This window comes from Geotrypetes seraphini, chromosome 1 (assembly GCF_902459505.1).
Source record: "Geotrypetes seraphini chromosome 1, aGeoSer1.1, whole genome shotgun sequence".
Classification (NCBI taxonomy): Eukaryota; Metazoa; Chordata; class Amphibia; order Gymnophiona; family Dermophiidae; genus Geotrypetes; species Geotrypetes seraphini.
Genome location: NC_047084.1, coordinates 473,190,455 through 473,210,616, shown reverse-complemented (window position 1 = coordinate 473,210,616; position 20,162 = coordinate 473,190,455). Strand labels below are relative to the sequence as shown.

The following is a 20,162-nucleotide window of genomic DNA, read 5'->3' as shown; positions in this document are numbered from 1 at the left end:
TCCCGTGGGGATGCCTCTTAGGGTCGCGGGGATCCTGCGGGGTTAGATGCAAACTCGAGCCGCGAGGCTCGTTTTCTTTTTCCTACCTGCCCTGCTGCAGCACACAGCTGATCAGAAATCTTCCACGATATCAGCGCTGACGTCGGAGGGAGGGCTTAAGCAAAGCCCTCCCTCCCTCCGACGTTAGCGCTGACATCGGGAAGACTTCCAGTCGGCTGTGTGCTGCGGCAGGGCAGGTAGGAAAAATTCAAGGGTTATCATGTTTATATGGAATGTGTTTTTATTTAAACGAGTTTATGTATGCTCAAACTGTAACCCACCTAGAATGGTTGGATAGTGTGAGATAAACATTTTTAAAATATCTGAAAAGATCCATCCACCCATCATTTGGGTTTTCACTGGACATACTGGACTGCATAATTTCATTTTCTTTTTTTTGAATCACCATTTCCCTCTAATAAGGGACTCAAAGCAATTTACATTTTATATTTCGTTTTTAACAGTACAACACATCACATAAATATAAATAAAATCCCAATACAAGCTTTCCTCTTTCCTGCCCTAATTAGGGAAATAGTAAGCAGTAATTCTAAGTCTCTTTATTCAAGAAATTAATATAAAGACATGCTATTTCCAGATTGGTCCTCTTTGATTTGTAAAAAAACAAAATAAAAGTTTGACAAGTTAAGAAGAAGTAAACTTAATGAGTAAGGCAGTGGGCTGAGTATTTATTTATATGTTATATTTACATTAGAGGCTCTGGTAGAAACCCATTTACAAAATGTGTATTCTTCCCAATTAATATTTCCAAATTAATAAAGTCTCTGCTTATTTGTAAATGGGTTTCTACCAGAGCCTTTAATTCAATAGCATAATTAAATGAAATAACTATTTCTGAAGTTTATAGGGATGGGCTGGGACGGAGGGGATTCCTCGCGGGGATGGATGGGGACAGAGGTGATTCCTCACGGGGATGGAGGGATTCCTCGCAGGGACAGGTGGGATTCTTCACGGGGACGGGTGGGATTTTGGTGGGGACGGGTGGGATTTCTGTCCCCGCGCAACTCTCTAATCTCAGCCCATGTCCTTTCCATGGGACCCAGACAAGATACTCCTGGTTACAGAGTCCTTAGAGGTCCCAGAAGGCTCCCTCAAAGGGGTGAAAGCCATGACAAGGCTATACACTTCTCCCTTCGAATCCACGTTTTCAGTATTTGCAGATTTGGTTATTTGCGATTTTTTTTTAAAAAGCGATTTTAATTTTTTGGGGCTATTTTTAAGCCCTCTGAGACTCCCCGGAACCTTACCTCGTGGTCTAGCGGGCTTTCAGGGCAGGAGCTATCTTCCTACGCTCCTGCCCCGTGCAGATCACTCATAGGAAAGATGGGCGCTCACGGCAGCCATTTCCTATGAGTGATTTACCTGGGGCAGGAGCATAGGAAGATTGCTCCTGCCCCAAAAGCCCGCTAGACCACCAGAGGGCTTAAGGTAAGGTCCAGGATTCAGGGGGAAGGCAGGGGGTTGGTCAGAACCGGCCCGAATATTATTCGCGTTTTTTTAAATATTCGTGAGCCGGCTCTTCCCCTAACCCCCCCGAATATTGAGGGAGAAGTGTATCATATGGATCAAGAGTTCCAGCAAATGTTTGCTATGCTAAAGGTAGTCATCTGATGTCACAGGTGACTAAACGTACATCCTTACCCAGTGGAGGAGTCATGCTGAAGAATACAAGGGACTGCAGAGTGGACATGGTCTTCAGGAGTCAGTTTGAAGCCCTGACCCTAGAATTTAAGGTGGCATCAGATGCTGCTTTTGTAGCACATGCCTGATATTCATGATTGCGAACCCTGGACGTGACAGCGGTGAGCCATTACCTCAGCTTGGGCAGGCAAGGGTGGACTATGTGGTTTGACACACTTTATGATGAAATTAAAATCATGGCAAGAGTCTCCACTTATTCCATCTCTGCCCGAAGCATGCTGTAGATCAGATAGTCGGAGGGCGATTCAATCTTCAAGGCTACACTTAGGCTCCCCTTCAAGGAATAGATGCTTTTTAGCAAATGCCTTGATGATCTTATGGCTAGTGTGCAAGATCATCGTCCCAAGTCCTTACCGGACAGCAGAAGTGGCTAGAAGCCAGAACTGGAGCTCCTTTCTGGGCTCCAGACTTTTTCGCCAGTACGCCTCAGGAGGCTTGTCTTGGAGGACCTATCAAGATTCCAGACAGAGATATTCCGGTAGCTGGAAAATTCAAAATACAGGTTCCTGGGCCACAACAGCAGCCAAGAAGCCACAATGATGCCAGACCTCCAGCTGCCCTTCAGAAAATTGAAGGTTGGCTCTCGGACTTTCTGGAAGCTTGGGAAAGCATAACAACAGATCTTGGGGTCTTGGATTTGTCAAAGAAGGTTACAAGGTAGAGTATGCATACCGTCTGTCCAACTGGTTCATGAATTCTCTGGTGGATCAGGCAGTCCATTGCTGAGTATTCAAGCCATAGAACCAGTTCCGGAAGAACACTTTAGCTTGGGCAGATACTTGATATACTTTGTTGTGCCCAAGAAAGATTCTGATGACTGGAGGCCCATTCTGGATCTCAAACACGTCAATTTGGCCCAGAAGGTTCCGTGATTCTGGATGGAGATGGTGAAATCTGCCATTGCAGCGGTCCAGCTGGGAGAGTTTCTAGCCACCCTGGATTTGAAAGAGGCTAATTCGTCTCATTCTGATTTTCCCGGCACACAAAAAGTTCCTCAGATTTCATGTGTTGGAGAATCACTATCCGTTCTCAGTGCTAACATTTGAGCTGGCAGTGGTAACCCAGAAGTTCATCGAGGTGACGGTGGTTGTAGCAGTTTATCTCCACTGGGTGGGCTAGCTGGCTCATCCTTATCTAGTCGACTGGCTCATGAGAGCCCCCTCTCAAAAAGAGAGAGAAAGGACAGTGGCGGCAGTTGTGTAAACTTTGCAGAGTCTGGACTGGATTGTAAACTTTTGAATGAACCAGTTAGATCCCACTCAAGAACATAAGAATTGCTATACTGAGACAGACCAAAGGTCCATCAAGTCCAGTATCCTGTTTCCAGTGGTAAAGCTTTACTAACTTTCCCAATGGTGAAGGGTTGTAAACTTAAGAGATATCACAATCGAATGCTTTCCTACTAGGCTGCAGCGTGAGATAAGGATTTTAAACCTTTATTATTTTCTTCGGCTTCTTATTTTCATTTTAGAAAACAATTGAAAACCTATCTATTTTCAAACTTTCTGGGCTGTTAAATTTTTATTTTTTCTCATTTGTTGTATACAGTGGTGCCTTGGTTTACGAGCATACTTCGTTCCAGAAGCATGCTCATAAGCCAAAGCACTCGTATATTAAGGCAAAGTTCCTCATAGGCCATAATGCAAACTCAAGATTCGTTCTACAACCAAAGTTTGCTATGGTGGCCCAGGGGTGGGTACCTGCCTGTTGGTGCTGCAGCCCTTTCAGCATGGTAGCTTCCTTTCCTCATGGTTCCCGTGCGGCTGCCCTCCCACTTCGGCCGATGCCTCTACTGTCCAACAGCGCCTCCCGGCTTCCGATTCAAGCCGGCCGCCATTCTGCAGAAGCATGCGCAGGACCTCTCAACTCCCGAGTCAAGCTGGCCATCGCCCCGACAACACGAGCACCATGTACAAGCACACAGGACGTCATGCGTGCTTGTATGTGATGCGTGTGTTGTCGGAGTGGCTGCTGGCTTGACTCAGGAGTTGAGAGGTCCTGCGCATGCTTCTGCAGGATGGCGGCTGGCTTGAATCGGAAGCCGGGAGGCGCTGTTGGACAGCAGAGGCATCGGCTGAAGTGGGAGGGCAGCCGCACGGGGACCCCGAGGGAAGGAAGCTACCATGCTGAAAGGGCTGCAGCACCCACAGGCAGGTACCCACCCCTGGGCCACCATAGCTGAGAGCTCGTTTAGCGAGTCAACACTCATTTTGCGAGTTAAGATTTGCGGGAGTGTTTTGCTCGTCTTGCAAAACACTCGCAAACCGCATTACTCGCAAACCGAGGTTTGACTGTATTTATTTACTCTTTTGTAAACTGCATAGAACTTTTAAAGGTAATGCGGTCTAGATATTGATTTTATGTTATGTTATGTTTTTATGTGGCCAATCTAGGTCCCAAGTAACTAGCTAGATCCCAAGTAATAAAACAGATTTTATGCTGCTTATCTTAAAAATAAGTAGATTTCCCCAAGCCAACTCAATAGTGGCCTATGGACTTCACTTTTAGGAATTTATCCAAACCTTTCCAAGCTAATTGATTTCACCACATTCTCTAGCAATAAATTCCGGAGTTTAATTTCATGTTGTGTGAAGAAATATTTTCTCCGGTTTGTTTTAAATCTACCACTTAGTAACTTCATCGTATGCCCCCAGTACTAGTAAACAAGTGATTCACAAATACTCTTTCCACTCCACTCAGTATTTTATAGAGCTCTTTCATGGCATCCCTGAGCTGTCTGTTCTCCAAGCTGAGAAGTCCTAGCCACTTTAGCCTTTTCTCATAGGGAAGTCGTCCCATTCCTTTTGTCGTTTTCATTGCCCTTCTCTGTACCTTTTCTAATTCTGCTATATCTTTTTTTTTTTTTAGTTCAATCGAATTGCACACAGTATTTGAGGGACAGCCATACCATAGAGCGATACAAAGGCATTATAACATTTTTATCTTTGTTTTCCATTCCTTTCCTGATAATTCCTAATATTCTATTTGCTTTCTTAGCCACTGCCACATATTAAGCTGAGGGTTTTAACATATCCTCAACAATGACACCTAGATCCTTTTCCTGGGCAGTGACTCCTAATATATAACCTTGCATCACGTAGCTATAGTTTGGGTTCTTCTTTCCTACATGCATCACTTTGCACTTGCTCACATTAAATGTAATCTGTTATTTTGATGCCCAGACTCCCAAGGTCCTCTTGCAATTTTTCACAATCCTTTTGCGATTTAACAATTTTGATCAACTTTGTGTCATCAGCAAATTTAATTATCTCACTAGTTATTCCCATCTCTAGATCACTGATAAATATGTTAAAAAGCAGCGGTCCCAACACAAACCCTCGGAGAACCCACTATTTACCCTTCTCCATTGAGAATATTGACTATTTAAACCTGCTCTCTGTTTTCTGTCTTTCAACCGGTTCTTAATCCATAATAAGACATTACCTCCTATCCCATGACTTTCTAATTTCCTTATAGGCCTCCCAAAGCAACAGCAGCGGTGGTCAACAGGAAGAGTCAGTGCTCGGAACAGGCTGCTATCTGCATACCAAGGACACCTGAGCCAATATGGGGCCATGAGGATCACTCTCCTTGGGTGAGAAGCTATGCAATGGACCACCCAGCCCATCAGGGGCCATGGAGGAAACGCCATGCTCAAGCCTTGCACTTTTGGTCTCATATCTTTGGCTGAAAAACAGAGGTGCTTGTTGCCATTAGATTGAGCGTCAGATGCCCCCGATGTCTCCAGTTCCAGGTGTATTCAGACTTGCTCACACAGGGATTGATTGTTCTAGAAGATCTAGGTTGCTTCAATCTAATGCATGGCTCTTGAGCACGCGGCTCTAGCCAAGAAGGATATTCAGAAGTGGTTGTTACTACCTTACTGAAGGCCAAGAAACCATTCTTTTGGCATATGCCAAGGCATGAGATCCTTTTCAGTGCTGGTGCAATAAGGAGAATTTGGAGCCCAAGAAAGCCCCAGTATTGCCAGTACTGGCCTTCCTTCAAGAGGCCCTACAAGGGATGAGCAGTGATGTTCCTTAAGGTGCAGATGGCAGGCCTGGCTTGCTTTAGAGGCCAAGATAAGTGAGTCTTCCTGGCTGCTCATCCAGACATTAGATTATTCAAAGGAGCCTTAAGGCTTAGGCTGCTGATCCGAGATACCTTCCTGGAATCTCAACATCGTGTTATAGGGTCTTCAGAGGGCCCTGTATGAGCCTTTGGAGGAAGTTTCTCTTATGGATCTTACGATCAAAGTGGTGGTCCTACTTGCAATTACCTTGGCCAGAGGAGTCTCAGAATTGTAAGCTTTGTCATACAGAGAACCGTTTCTGAGGATCACAGAAATGGGAGTAATCTTGTGTACAGTACCTTCCATTTTGCATTTTATATCAACCAGGAGTTCAGGCTACCAACCTTTCAACCTAGGGTTCTAAGAAAAAAGACAAGGCATTAAAGCTGCTGGATGTCTGCAGAGTTCTTTTGTGTTACCTGGAAGTGACTAATGAGTTTCGTCTAATGAACTATCTCTTTGTCCTAATCAAAGAGTCAACCCAAAGCAGTCCAGCTTCCAAGGCCACAATTTCCTGGTGGATTTGGACACCGATCTCCTCCACCATTGTCTGCTACAAACAACTGCCAATGTTGTTGAAAGCACATTCGACCAGTGGAGTAGCCTCCTCTTGGGTGGAATCGAGGGCGATACCTTTATTCTTTTTCTCAAATATTGTAGTTCTTCCCTGGCCCCTCATGTTCCAGTCTGTTATAGATGTAAGTGGTATGCTCAGCGCTGAGAATCAGCGCCAAATTGTGCTGCTGCTCGTGCCGCTCAGCTGAAGAAACGGGATCATCGCAGCTGGTTAGCAGGGGGGCAGGAGTTCAGAAAATTTGCTTCTGCCTGCTGCACCTCCAACAGGGATCGGCAGAACTATGAGGATAGGGCAGGGAGGGGAGGCAGAGGGCAGAGCCTGGGAGGGAGGATGCATAGTCTGACAGGGGAAGCAAGGAAGGATTCTTGGTGCAGAGTCTGGCAGGGGAGAGAAGGAAGAAAGGGTACTGGGTGCAGAGCTTGATGGGAGGGAGAGAAGGAAGAGTGCTGGGTACAGAGCCTGGCAGGGGAGGGAAGGAAGGAAGGAAGGGTGCTGGGTGCAGTGCCTGACAGGGGAGGGAGGGGAGGGAAGAGTGCTGGGTGCAGAGCTTGACAGGGGAAGGAGGGAGGGAAGGGGGCTGGGTGCAGTGCCTGATAGGAGATGGAGGGAAGGGGGCTGGATGCAGAGCTTGACAGGGCAGGGCACTTGAATATTAAGCTGCCCAACTTATATTTGAGTCAACCATTTTTCCTCCTTTTTGGGGGAAATGGGGTCTCGACTTATATTCGAGTATATACAGTACACACTATTTGCAAAAATCTACAAACATGGCTTTTTAAGAAATCCCTACCAGGGGTCCAAAGAAAATTGATTGATAATACAAGTCACTCGAAGCAAAGACAGTATTAATGTGCTACTGCTATTTATGATATATTACCTCAGACTTTATGTATAATGTGGTAACTTTGGGCTCCTTTTACTAAGCTGCGTTAGCGTTTTTAGCGCACGCAGCATTTTAGTGCCTGCTAAACCCACGCTACGCGGCTAGCACTAACGCCAGCTCGATGCTGGCGTTAAGGTCTAGTGCGGGCAGCAATTTAGTGTGCGCTATTCCATGCGTTAAAGCCCTAACGCGGCTTAGTAAAAGGAGCCCTTTATGTAGCATAGTTCTTTGTAACATATTTAACTCTACAAAATTCTATGGAACAATATGTTTCTTGTAATCCGTTTAGTACTCTTAAGATTGCACATAGCATAACTGGAATTTTTTTTTCCTTCTACAAGTTGTCTGTGGAATTTCAAAATTGCTCTTGTTTATTCGATATAATGTTTAAACAGTACTTCCATTATAGATGAAATCACTGTTATTAACATCCTTTTTATATATATATATCCTACAGGGTATTGAAATTAAAGAGACTTCTCAAAAATGTAAACAAAAGCAAGATGCATTGGAGAGTAAAGAGAAGCAGGTAGAAAACCTTATATATTTTGCTTACTACTTTAATTTCTATATGCATATCACGGAATTCAAAAAAGTGTAGAATGAACATAGAGGATCTCTAATTCGAAAATGAATGGTATAAAACAAACTATGCCCGGTACTGGGCAATCTTGCACGGTCTGTGTCCCATATATGGTGATTTGGATTAGGATGAGCTGGGGAGGGCTTTGATAGAAGCTCCAGTGACAGGATGGTTAGGATAGGCTAGAGTAGGCTTAAATGGCAACTCCAGCAGTGGGAACCTAAAGAAAGTACCGGGCAGACTTCTATTGTCTATTGCTTTTAATCTTTAAATTTCCTTTAAATGACAAAGTCCTTACCTTTTAGGTTTATACTATTCCCTCCCCTATGTTTTCTCCATGGTTCTGTCTTTATTTCTAAGCATTGAATTGTAACTTTACCCCTCCAGTCCTTGTGTATCAATTAGTTTGTAAACTTGTCTGTCTAACCCAGCGGTCTCAAACACGCGGCCCACAGGCCGCATGTGGCTCTCCAGGTTTTATTTGCGGCCCGCGGTCTGGACGCGATCAACAGCATTTCTCTTCCCCTTTCCCTTCCTTTCGGAGCAGCAGCGTGTCTGGCCGGCTCGTTCCGTTCAAAGCCACGGGTTGGCGGCTCCTTGCGCTATTCACTCCTGCATCGGAAGCCTCTCTGATGTCACAACATAAGAGAGGCTTCAGACACAGGTGCGGATCTCACAAGGAGCCGTCACCCGCGGCTTTGAATGGAGCGAGCCGGCAAGACACGCTGCGGCGCCACAAGGAAGGGAACGGAAGGGGAGGGGAAAGATAAATGCTTCTGCTACATAGGAAAGGGGGACCCTAGGGAAATGCTGCTGCTACTGTACAGGGAAAGAGAGAGGGAGGGAAAGGGGAAGAGAAATGCCTCTCCTGCACAGGAAAGGGGGAAGGGAAATGTTGCTTCTGTTGCTGCTGCATCCAATTGAGGAAAGAGAGGGAAGGAAGGAGAAGGGAGAGGAGAGGAACAAGAGAAGAAGCCAAGTTCATGGGAGGGAGGGAAGGAAAGGAGATATCAGACCATGGAGGGGGAGGGAGAGATGCCAGGGCATGGGGGAAGGGAAGGAGACAGATGCCAGACTAGGGGAAAGGAAGGAAGGAGGGAGGGAGAGAAAGGAAGGAAGGAAAGAGATGCCAGACCATGGAAATAGGACGGAAGAAGAGAGAGATAGGAAGGGAAGGTAAGACATGGAAACGTAGATTTTGAAAAGAAAGCAGAAAAATTGAACATTAAGTTAATAGCAAAGATGGATGCAAGGCAGAAAGTGAAGACGGAGAGAAAAACAGTCAAAGGACAAGAAGGCCCTGGAAACATAGTTGAAAGTACAGAAAAATAAAGTCACCAGACAACAAAGGAAGGGAAAATGATTTTATTTTCAATATAGTGATTGAAATGTGCCAGTTTTGAGAAAGAAAAGATATTAAACTTTAAATGTGAGGGCTGCAGAAAAAATAGAGTACTGCAGAAAAAATAGAGTACTTGGAGGGCCTGATCGTCCAAGTACCCATAATCAAAGCTGGTTTTAGACGTATCTAAAACCAGCTTAGGCCTTTCCCCTGCCTCTAAATGCAGAGAGAAAAGAGGCATTTTTAGAGGAGGGGAAAGGGCGGGTGGTGGGCAGGAGGTGGGCCGACCTACACCTAGGCGTACAACACGTATAACCAAAGATTTTGACAGGTTGCCTAGTTGGCACTTACACATTTTGACTTAGACCAAGTCAAACAGGTATAAGTGTTGAAAAAGGGGCCGCTGAGTTGATGGCGGCTGGTGTAATCAGTTCAGCGGCCCAGCAACCTACCCACCACAACCATTGCGGCAGGAGAGATGCTTCATCTCCCCTGCCGTGATGTGATCACCCCTCTACCCAAACTGTCGCGACCTGTGGGCAGGGTTTGAGCTGCCTGGGCCAATCAGGCCATAAGGCCAGCCATTCCCGAGATGGCTGGCCTTTCGGACGGACGGACTTGGCACCCGTCTGTCCGACCAACAATTTTTAAGGTACGGGGAAGGAGGGTGGGGGTGGATGTCATGGGGTTGGCGGGGGGGGGGGGTCGTGGGTCGGCGGGGGGGGGGAGCGATCAGGGGTTCACGGGGGAGGTCGTGGGGGGTTGCGTCGAGGGCAGGAGGGCCTGTGATCCCTCCTGCCTGTATTTTAGTGGGGGTTAGAGGGTATCGCCGGGCGAGGAGGCCTTGGGCTCCCTCCTGGTCAGATCATGGGGGGGGGGGAGATAGCCGGGCCAGGAGGGTTTGGGCTCCCTCCTGGCCCCATTGGACTCGGCGGGGGAGGGGGGGGGATCATGGGGCAAGAGGGTCTTGGGCTCCCTCTTGCCCCGATGTCACCAGGGCAGGAGGGCATGGGCTTCCTCTTGCCATGATAGAGTCGGGGGCTTGGGGGTGCTGCTGTGCAGGAGGGCTTGGGCTCCCTCTTGCCCCGATGTCAGCAGGGGGAGTCACAGTTTGCCAGGGCAGGAGGGCTTGGGCTCCCTCTTGCCATGATCGAGTCGGGGGTTCGGGGGTGCTGCGGGGCAGGAGGGCTTGGGCTCCCTCTTGCCCCGATGTCAGCAGGGGGGGGGGTCACGGTTCGCTAGGGCAGGAGGGCTTGGGCTCTCTCCTGCCCTGATCGTGTTGCGGGGTTTGGGGTTGCTGCGGGGCAGGAGGGCTTGGGCTCCCTCCTGCCCGGATTGTTGGGGGTGGGATTCTGTAACCGGTGTTGTTTTTGACAGACACCGGTTACAGAATCCAGCTTTTAGGGGAAGGACGTTTGGGGCTTAGGCTTTTTTTAGGTTGATTATATGGTGTAAGTTTAGACGTAGTGGTGGTCTGGGCGTTTAAACAGCTGGACGTAGAGGTAGGCCATTATAAAAAAAAAAACCTCCTTTTGGACGTTTTTTTTGATGATGGACATTTTCCCTACTTCTACTTTCAATGTTTAAGGCCTTAGGCCAAAAGGGGATTTAGACTTTTTTTTTATTATGCCCCTCCACGTATATACATATTTTTACACACACATATTTTTCCTAGATTGACGATGTTCAGCATTCTTTGAGGATGAAGAGAGATGAAGAGTCAAACCGAGAGAAGAGAATAATCACTACCCATAAGATGATAGAAGACTGGCAAAATGAGTTGAATACTATAGGAAATTGTGAGCATCTGCAACCAGAGATTGATTCTCTTAATACTGAGTTGAGAAGCATTCAAGAAGACAAGGTGAACATTGATAGTGAAATAAGTGACCTAAATCAAGAGAGATACTATCTGGAGAAAGAAATAATAAGTAAGTTTATAAATACATATTCAAAATGTAGAATGCTCAATTTTCTCTTTATTGTGTGCTTTGGATGGGCTTGTGCTAGGGAAGCAATTTTCTTTGTTCAAAACCTAGCCGGCAAGACAAGAGTCAGCTCTATCAGCTTTACTCCATAGAAGGCACTGCTCCCACCCAAAAAAGCTTACAGCCCCTAAGTATCGGGCACTTTATATCCCTCCAAAACCGCAAGATGGGAATAATCAGCTGCCAGTGAGGGACACCCAGGCCCATCCTTCATTACATGTTAAACACACAAACCAATTAGTAGCAGGAACCAAGTTGTTCCTCTAAATTAAAAAACACAACAATTTGAGAGGTGAGTTGGTACCCTACAATATTTATTTATTTATTTCAAATCCTAATTTTTTTTTTTTTTCCAGAATTATTGAATTATTTGGTTGGAAAGTGCTAAAGTTTTCAATAACTTGAACTTATTTCTCTGCCCAACCAAACTACTGTGGAACTGGTCTGTCTCATTTTCTAAAATTCAGACTGGTGTGAACCTATTGCATAATTTAAGTCAATTGTAGAAGAATATAAATGAAATAAAAAGATACTTAAATTCTGACAGCTGTGCTTATCTTGGGGATAGGGTGGATTTACCTTTTGGTCAACTGTGATTTATCTGACAAAAAGCAATTTGAAACAAGTAGCACAGATATTTCTCCATACTGTTGGTAGCACTTCTGTAATTCAGTAAAAGACTTGAATAAATACAAACTTTTTCAAACAGGTTTCAGCTAGAGAATGACATGAAGACAAATTTTACCCATCTCCATTGGAACTCATTTACCCATCCTGTCCCAGCGAGTTTTTTTCCTGTCCCTGCCCAGTTCCTGCAAGCTCTGTCCTCATCTGCACAAGCCTCAAACATTTAAAAATCATAAGTGTTCGAGGCTTGTGCAGTTAAGGCAGAGTTTACAGGAATGGGACAGGGCCAGCGACACGGGGACAGGTCGGGAAAATTGTGTTCCTGCGGGGACGGGGAAAAATTTGTCCCCATGTCATTCTCTAGTTCCAGCATACTTTACAGTATCATACATGTAAGCCAGAGTAATTAACCTGATAAAATATTTTTATCCGAGGACAAGCAGGCATCATATTCTCACATATGGGTGATGTCATTCATGGAATCTGGCACAGGTGGTCAAAAAGTGTGCTGTCACAGCTGATCCTCAGCTACCAGGAGTTCCAGGCAAATACTGACTATAATTAAGGAAGAAACTAAGGATTTTAACACTGATGTTGTTATCCATCTGGGAACAAATGACCTGGCCAACAACTCCACACTTGCAGCACAGAAAGCTTTTCGGGAGCTTGGTGAGGGCGTGAAACCTTTTGTAAAGACTTTAGCTTGTTCTGAAATACTGCCTGCATATGGAAAAGGAGAGCAAAGAGTGAAAAACACAGAGGACTTTAATAGATGGCTCAGAGCCTGGTGTCATCAAGAAGGCTTCAGATACATAGGAGGATGGGGAAATACATGGAAGGACAAGAAGCTATATTGCACTGATGGGCTACATATTACTACAGCAGGAAAAAGAAACCTTGCAGAGAAATTTAGACAATATTTTTCTAGGCATTTAAACTAGAAGGTGGGGGTGGTGTATGTACGAAGGACAATTATAGAGACCACCCCCAGCAAAAGAAAAGATGTGATAGTAGTAAAGGCTGCAACATAAGCAATATCAGCAACTCATTTCTTGGTATTGCAACGGAAAGTGAAACGACACAAAAATCCATACGAAAAAGGAGATTATCGCTGAAAAATAGCTGGAAAGCGATGACCACAAATGCTCGCAGTCTAAGCAACAAAGTTCATGATCTGCAAGCCCTGATATTAGAGGCAGATCTAGATATTGTTGCTATCAGAGAGACATGGTTCAGTGAATCACATGGATGGGATGCAAACATACCGGGATATAATCTTTTTAGGAAGGACAGAGATGGTCATAAAGGTGGAGGAGTAGCTCTCTATGTAAAGATCAATATCCAAGCGACCGAAATGCAAGGGACCTGGGGAGAGGAAGAAGCGATATGGATTGCTCTGAAAAGAGAAGATGGAACTTCTATCTACATGGGTGTAGTCTACAGACCTCTGACTCAATCGCAGCAAATTGATAAGGATCTGATTGTGGATATCCAAAAGTTTGGAAGGAAAGAGGAGGTTCTGCTGTTGGGAGATTTCAACCTGCCGGATGCGGACTGGAATGTTCCGTCTGCGGAATCGGAAAGAAGTAGGGAGATTGTGGATGCCTTTCAAGAGGCTCTGCTCAGACAAATGGTGACGGAACCCACAAGGGAAAAAGCGATATTGGATCTGGTCCTCACAAATGGAGAGAGTATCTCTAATGTTCGAGTGGGTGCTCACCTGGGTAGTAGCGATCATCAAATGGTTTGGTTTGATATAACGGCTAAAGTGGAGAGCGGCCGCACGATACTTAAAGTCCTAGATTTCAAACGTACGGACTTTAATGCAATGGGAAAGTACCTGAAGAAAGAGCTGTTAGGATGGGAGGACATAAGAGAAGTGGAAAGACAGTGGTCTAAGCTGAAAGGAGCGATAAAAATGGCTACGGACCTTTATGTGAAGAAAATTAATAAAAACAAGAGAAAAAGGAAGCCGATATGGTTCTCCAACCTAGTGGCTGAGAAAATAAAGGCGAAAGAGTTGGCGTTCATGAAATATAAAAAAACCCAAGAAGAGGAGAGCAGAAAGGACTACAGGGTGAAACTGAAAGAAGCCAAGAGAGAGATACATTTGGCGAAGGCACAGGCGGAAGAACAAATGGCTAAAAATGTAAAAAAGGGAGATAAAATTTCTTTCAGATATATTAGTGAAAGGAGGAAGATAAAAAATGGAATTGCTAGGCTAAAAGATGCTGGGAACAAATATGTGGAAAGTGATGAGGAGAAAGCAAATGTGCTAAACAAATACTTCTGTTCTGTGTTCACAGAAGAAAATCCTGGAGAAGGACCGAGATTGTCTGGCAAAGTTACACGAGAAAATGGAGTAGATTCTGCGCTGTTCACGGAGGAGGGTGTTTATGAGCAACTTGAAAAACTGAAGGTGGACAAAGCGATGGGACCAGACGGGATCCATCCCAGGATACTAAGGGAGCTCAGAGAGGTTCTGGCGAGTCCTATTAAAGACTTGTTCAACAAATCTCTGGAGACGGGAGTGATTCCTGGGGATTGGAGGAGAGCGGATGTGGTCCCTATTCATAAAAGTGGTCACAGGGATGAAGCAGGAAACTACAGGCCGGTGAGCCTCACTTCAGTTGTTGGAAAAATAATGGAAGTGTTGCTGAAAGAAAGGATAGTGTATTTCCTTGAATCTAATGGGTTACAGGATCCGAGGCAACATGGCTTTACAAAAGGTAAATCGTGCCAAACGAACCTGATTGAATTTTTGATTGGGTGACCAGAGAGCTGGATCGAGGACATATGCTAGATGTAATTTACTTGGATTTCAGCAAAGCCTTTGATACAGTTCCTCATAGGAGGCTGTTGAACAAACTTGAAGGGCTGAAGTTAGGACCCAAAGTGGTGAACTGGGTCAGAAACTGGCTGGCGGACAGACGCCAGAGGGTGGTGGTTAATGGAAGTCGCTCGAAGGAAGGAAAGGTGACTAGTGGAGTCCCTCAGGGTTCGGTGCTGGGGCCAATCCTGTTCAATATGTATGTAAGTGACATTGCTGAAGGGTTAGAAGGAAAAGTGTGCCTTTTTGCAGATGATACCAAGATTTGTAACAGAGTAGACACCGAAGAGGGAGTGGAAAATATGAAAAAGGATCTGCAAAAGTTAGAGAAATTGTCTAATGCCTGGCAACTAAAATTCAATGCAAAGAAATGCAGAGTAATGCATTTGGGGATTAATAATAGGAAGGAACCGTATATGCTGGGAGGAGAGAAGCTGATATGCACGGACGGGGAGAGGGACCTTGGGGTGATAGTGTCCGAAGATCTAAAGGCGAAAAAACAGTGTGACAAGGCAGTGGCTGCTGCCAGAAGGATTCTGGGCTGTATAAAGAGAGGCGTAGTCAGTAGAAGGAAGAAGGTGTTGATGCCCCTGTACAGGTCATTGGTGAGGCCCCACTTGGAGTATTGTGTTCAGTTTTGGAGACCGTATCTGGCGAAAGACGTAAGAAGACTTGAGGCGGTCCAGAAGAGGGCGACGAAAATGATAGGAGGCTTGCGCCAGAAGACGTATGAGGAGAGACTGGAAGCCCTGAATATGTATACCCTAGAGGAAAGGAGAGACAGGGGAGATATGATTCAGACGTTCAAATACTTAAAGGGTATTAACGTAGAACAAAATCTTTTCCAGAGAAAGGAAAATGGTAAAACCAGAGGACATAATTTGAGGTTGAGGGGTGGTAGATTCAGGGGCAATGTTAGGAAATTCTACTTTACGGAGAGGGTGGTGGATGCCTGGAATGCGCTCCCGAGAGAGGTGGTGGAGAGTAAAACTGTGACTGAGTTCAAAGAAGCGTGGGATGAACACAGAAGATTTAGAATCAGAAAATAATATTAAAGATTGAACTAGGCCAGTTACTGGGCAGACTTGTACGGTCTGTGTCTGTGTATGGCCGTTTGGAGGAGGATGGGCAGGAGAGGGCTTCAATGGCTGGGAGGGTGTAGATGGGCTGGAGTAAGTCTTAACAGAGATTTCGGCAGTTGGAACCCAAGCATAGTACCGGGTAAAGCTTTGGATTCTTGCCCAGAAATAGCTAAGAAGAAAAAAAAAAAAAAAATTTAAATTGAATCAGGTTGGGCAGACTGGATGGACCATTCGGGTCTTTATCTGCCGTCATCTACTATGTTACTTTAAATTTTTAAGACCACTCATACTGTGCATGTGCTGGTGCTTTCTTGCCCGCATCGACTCGCAAGACCATCAGTTTTTAGTTTTCCATGGAGCTAAGAAGCTGTTCTTTAGGGTCTCTTTAAGTGCGTCATGCTATTGTATTTTTTGTGCTTTCCCATTTCATTTTTTCCTTACTTTTAGTCAGATTTTTTCTATTTCATCTAATTTTCTTTCAGTTTAAAAATCTTCTATTTTATTTTATTTTTGCCGAGTGTCTTTTTTTTCAGGCTTTTGAGCGTGTTTTCAGACTGAGAATGTCAACTTGTTTTTTTGTATACCATCTACTCAATCTCCCCAGACAGTTGAGTCCTTTGACCTAGCATTGGCAGCAATGTTCCTTCCTAAGGACAAAATTGATGTGAGCAAAATTTTCCTTCGTGAGCCAAGGACTGAGTCAATGTGAACAAAAATTTTCTATTATTTTATCTTGTCAGCATTTCTTAAGATGCATCTCAGACACGTTCTTTTAACACATCCGAGCAGAGAAGAACCCCTTTATTGTGTACCAGCTGCTTCTCGCAGAATTTCTGTTACTGATGGTGGTAAACACATTGTATACACTCCAGGGATGTACCAAGAAAAATCAAAATAATGTATAGAAAACCAACATATTGAACAGAATAGTATTTACAGTATTTACACTTGACTCTCTGTTAGCCCTATCTCCCCTATCTCTTCCTGTTGGCCATGTAAACAGTAATGTTCAGCAGTACTTTAACAGAAATTGAAGTTACTTACAACCATAAAATCATTTACCAAGCAATGTTTTTGGTAGGCTGCCAAAGCTCCATTAGCTGATGAGTTACCAAGCATGTTTAGAGCAGCATACTGAGAGTAAGGACCTATGTGGTGATGGCCAAAAAAGCAAACAAGATGCTAGGAATTATTAGAAAAGGGTTGGTAAACAAGTCTAAGAATGTTATAATATCTCTGTATCGCACCATGGTGCAACCTCACCTTGAATATTGTGTTCAAATCTGGTTGTCTTTATCTCAAAAAAGATATAGTGGAACTAGAAAAGGTTCAAAGAAGAGCAACCAAGATGATAAAGGGAATGGAACACCTCTCGTATGAAGAAAGACTAAAGAGGTTAGGTCTCTTCAGCTTGGAAAAGAGGGGAGATATGATTGAAGTCTACAAAATCCTGAATGGTGTAGAACGAGTATAAGTGGATTGATATTTTTACTCCATCAAAAATTATAGAGACTAGAGGACACTCGAAGTTACAGAGAATAGTTTTAAAACCAATAGGAGGAAATATTTTTTCACTCGGAGAATAGTTAAGCTCTGGAACACATTGCCAGAGGATGTGGTAGGGAGTGGTTAAGGTATAGTCTGTTATTGAGATAGGCATGGGGGAAGCCACTGCTTGTCCTAGATTGGTAGCATGGAATTTTGCTACTATTTGGGTTTTTTCCCTGGTACTAGTGACCTGGATTGGCCTCTGTGAAGACAGGATACTAGGGTAGATGGACCACTAGTTTCCAGGTTTCCAAGTTTTATTTAAAACTAGCTGATGCCCCGGCGTTGCAGGGGTATTTAATTATAGCAATAACACTGTAAATGGATTCAAATAAAGATACTTTATAGTGGTGAATGAAATTATTTTTTTACAGCTTTATAAAAAGTACAATATTCAAATTATAATGTGAAATATTTGAAAAAATGAATACAATACAACTAACACAAAACTTGATAATAAACAACATTTTTAGTTTCACCTCCAGGAGCAAGAACATATAAATTCTTGGGTGTACCCACCCTTGAGCAAGCAACATAGAGTTGACCGTGGGAAAAACAGGGGGATCTTAAATCCACTCCATAGTATGTAATAGTCTGTCCCTGTGATTTGTTGATTGTGATAGAGAATGCAAGTATCACTGGAATTTGCAATCTCTTAAACTGAAAAGAAAGATGTGTTGCAAGTTGCGTTGAAATCGGGCAAGCCGTTATTGCGTTGGCAGCTTTGTACAATTTTTCCATTGACATGAATGGGTGAAATCTGATTTTCTGTTTGTAGCTCCGCCCACGTATGCAGGTGGGCCGCGAAACCCCCAGAACATATCACCCCAGGTAGTGAGGGATCAGCATACCAAGTTTCGTTCAAATCGGGCAAGCCGTTTTTGCATTGGCAGCTTTTTACATTTTTTCCATTGACATGAATGGGTGAAATCTGATTTTCTGTTAGTAGCTCCGCCCACGTGTGCAGGTGGGCCGCGAGACCCCCAGAACATATCACCCCAGGTAGTGAGGGATCTGCATACCAAGTTTCGTTCAAATCGGTCAAGCCGTTTTTGCGTGATCGCGGCACATACACACACACATACATACACACACACATACATACACACATACATACCTCCGATTTTATATATATAGATTTGATTAAACGCCTATCTAGAATTCTAGGCAATTTACAATGGGGAAGGCAAATTTAAAAACAATAAGATACACTCAAAAACATAGAATCACATACCATTAAGCACGTAATATCACATACATTAAATGATAAGTAAGGGGGTTGAACTACAATAAGTTATAGGTAAGAGAACGTGAATGGGAAAAACAGGGCAAAAGGGGAAAGGTTTCTTTATATCTGGATCCTAAACTAAACTAAACCTTAAGTTTATATACCGCATCCTCTCCATGAAAATAGAGCTCGGCACGGTTTACAAAAGTTTAATAAAGGAAGAGAATAGCACATTGAGTTTAGTGGATTGAGAATAGGGGGAGAGAGAAGGAAAATTCAATTTTCAAGGCATCCTTGAAATGAAAGCATTTTAATGCTCCTTTGAATTTATCTAGGCTTTGTTCTTCTCTGATATGAATTGGCAATGCATTCCAAATCGTAGGAGCAGTTATTGAGAATATTGTTGTCCGGCGAGTGTTTATAATCTTTAGTGAAGGCACAAAAAGCAAATGTTGATTAGTAGATCTTAATGTTCTGTTAGAATCATACGGAATGAGAAATTTACCAATAAAGGCTGGTTCCTTTGTTTTAAGGGTTTTGAATATTAGCATGGTGATCTTATAGGTTATTTGCTTAGTAGGTAGCCAATGGGCTTTCTTTAAAAGGGGAGTGACATGATCGTATTTCTTTGAGTTAGTAATGACTTTAATAGCTGTGTTTTGTATTAACTGAAGACGTCTAATTTTTTTCTGACATATTCCTTTGTATAGGGGGTTACAATAATATATTTTTGAAATTATAAGAGAATGGATCAATATGTTTAAAGATGATGGTTCCAGGATCTTTGCTAATGATCTAATCATTCTGAGTTTGTGAAAACAGCTTCTGACCACAGCTCCTATTTGTGCATGATAATTTAGCTTACTATTGATGATCACACCCAGAATTTTTACCGTACCAACTGAATCGATTGGTATGTTATTGATACAGATTAGAGATGCAAGACGAATATTATCTTTCCAAGAAAAGAGTAGACAGTTTGTTTTGGGGATGTTTTCTTTTAACTAATCATTAATACCATCAAGCTTCATGTTTATGGCGGTAATGTCATAGTTGTTAGATGGATCGATAGGATGAATGATTTGAATGTCATCCGCATATGCGTAAGCTGTGAAACCAATAGATTGGCACAGAGTCAACATCATTGAACAACTTTGGGGAGAACTCAAACATGCAGTTCATACTAGACAACCAAATAATTTGCAAGATCTGAGGCTTTTTGCCAAGAAGAATGGTCAGCATTGCCACATAAGAAAATAAAGGGCTTCATTCACAACTATCAGAAAAAGCTACAGGTAGTATATATGCAAAAGGGGGCAATACACAATATTCTGTTCTGTGATACATAATTATTTAATTTGAAGTACATTAAAAATAAATGTGTTTTATCTGATTACTCATATTTTCCACAAATGATATACATCTTAGATAAATTTTGCTAGGGGTATGGCAATACTGATTGGTTTCCAACAAAATCTGGCATCAGGCAAGGATACATTTTGTCACCTTACTTGTTCAACCTTTACGGCAAAGCCATCTTCAGAAAAGCAAATTTGGAAGAAGAGACCGTTGGTTTCAAAGTAGGTAACCAAAATATAAACAACCTGTGCTATGCAGATGATACAAGGCTCATCACCAGCA

General features: G+C 43.6%; 1 protein-coding gene across 1 annotated transcript in view; it reads left to right on the top strand.

Moving 5' to 3' along the window:
• The window catches only part of SMC5 (structural maintenance of chromosomes 5), a 210,377-nt gene that overhangs the window by 50,984 nt on the left and 139,231 nt on the right, over positions 1 to 20,162 (top strand). The window contains exons 8-9 of the mRNA XM_033924682.1: positions 7,751 to 7,822; positions 10,894 to 11,149. Coding sequence (XP_033780573.1) covers positions 7,751 to 7,822; positions 10,894 to 11,149 — 328 coding nt within the window. The remainder of the gene's footprint in view (positions 1 to 7,750; positions 7,823 to 10,893; positions 11,150 to 20,162) is intronic.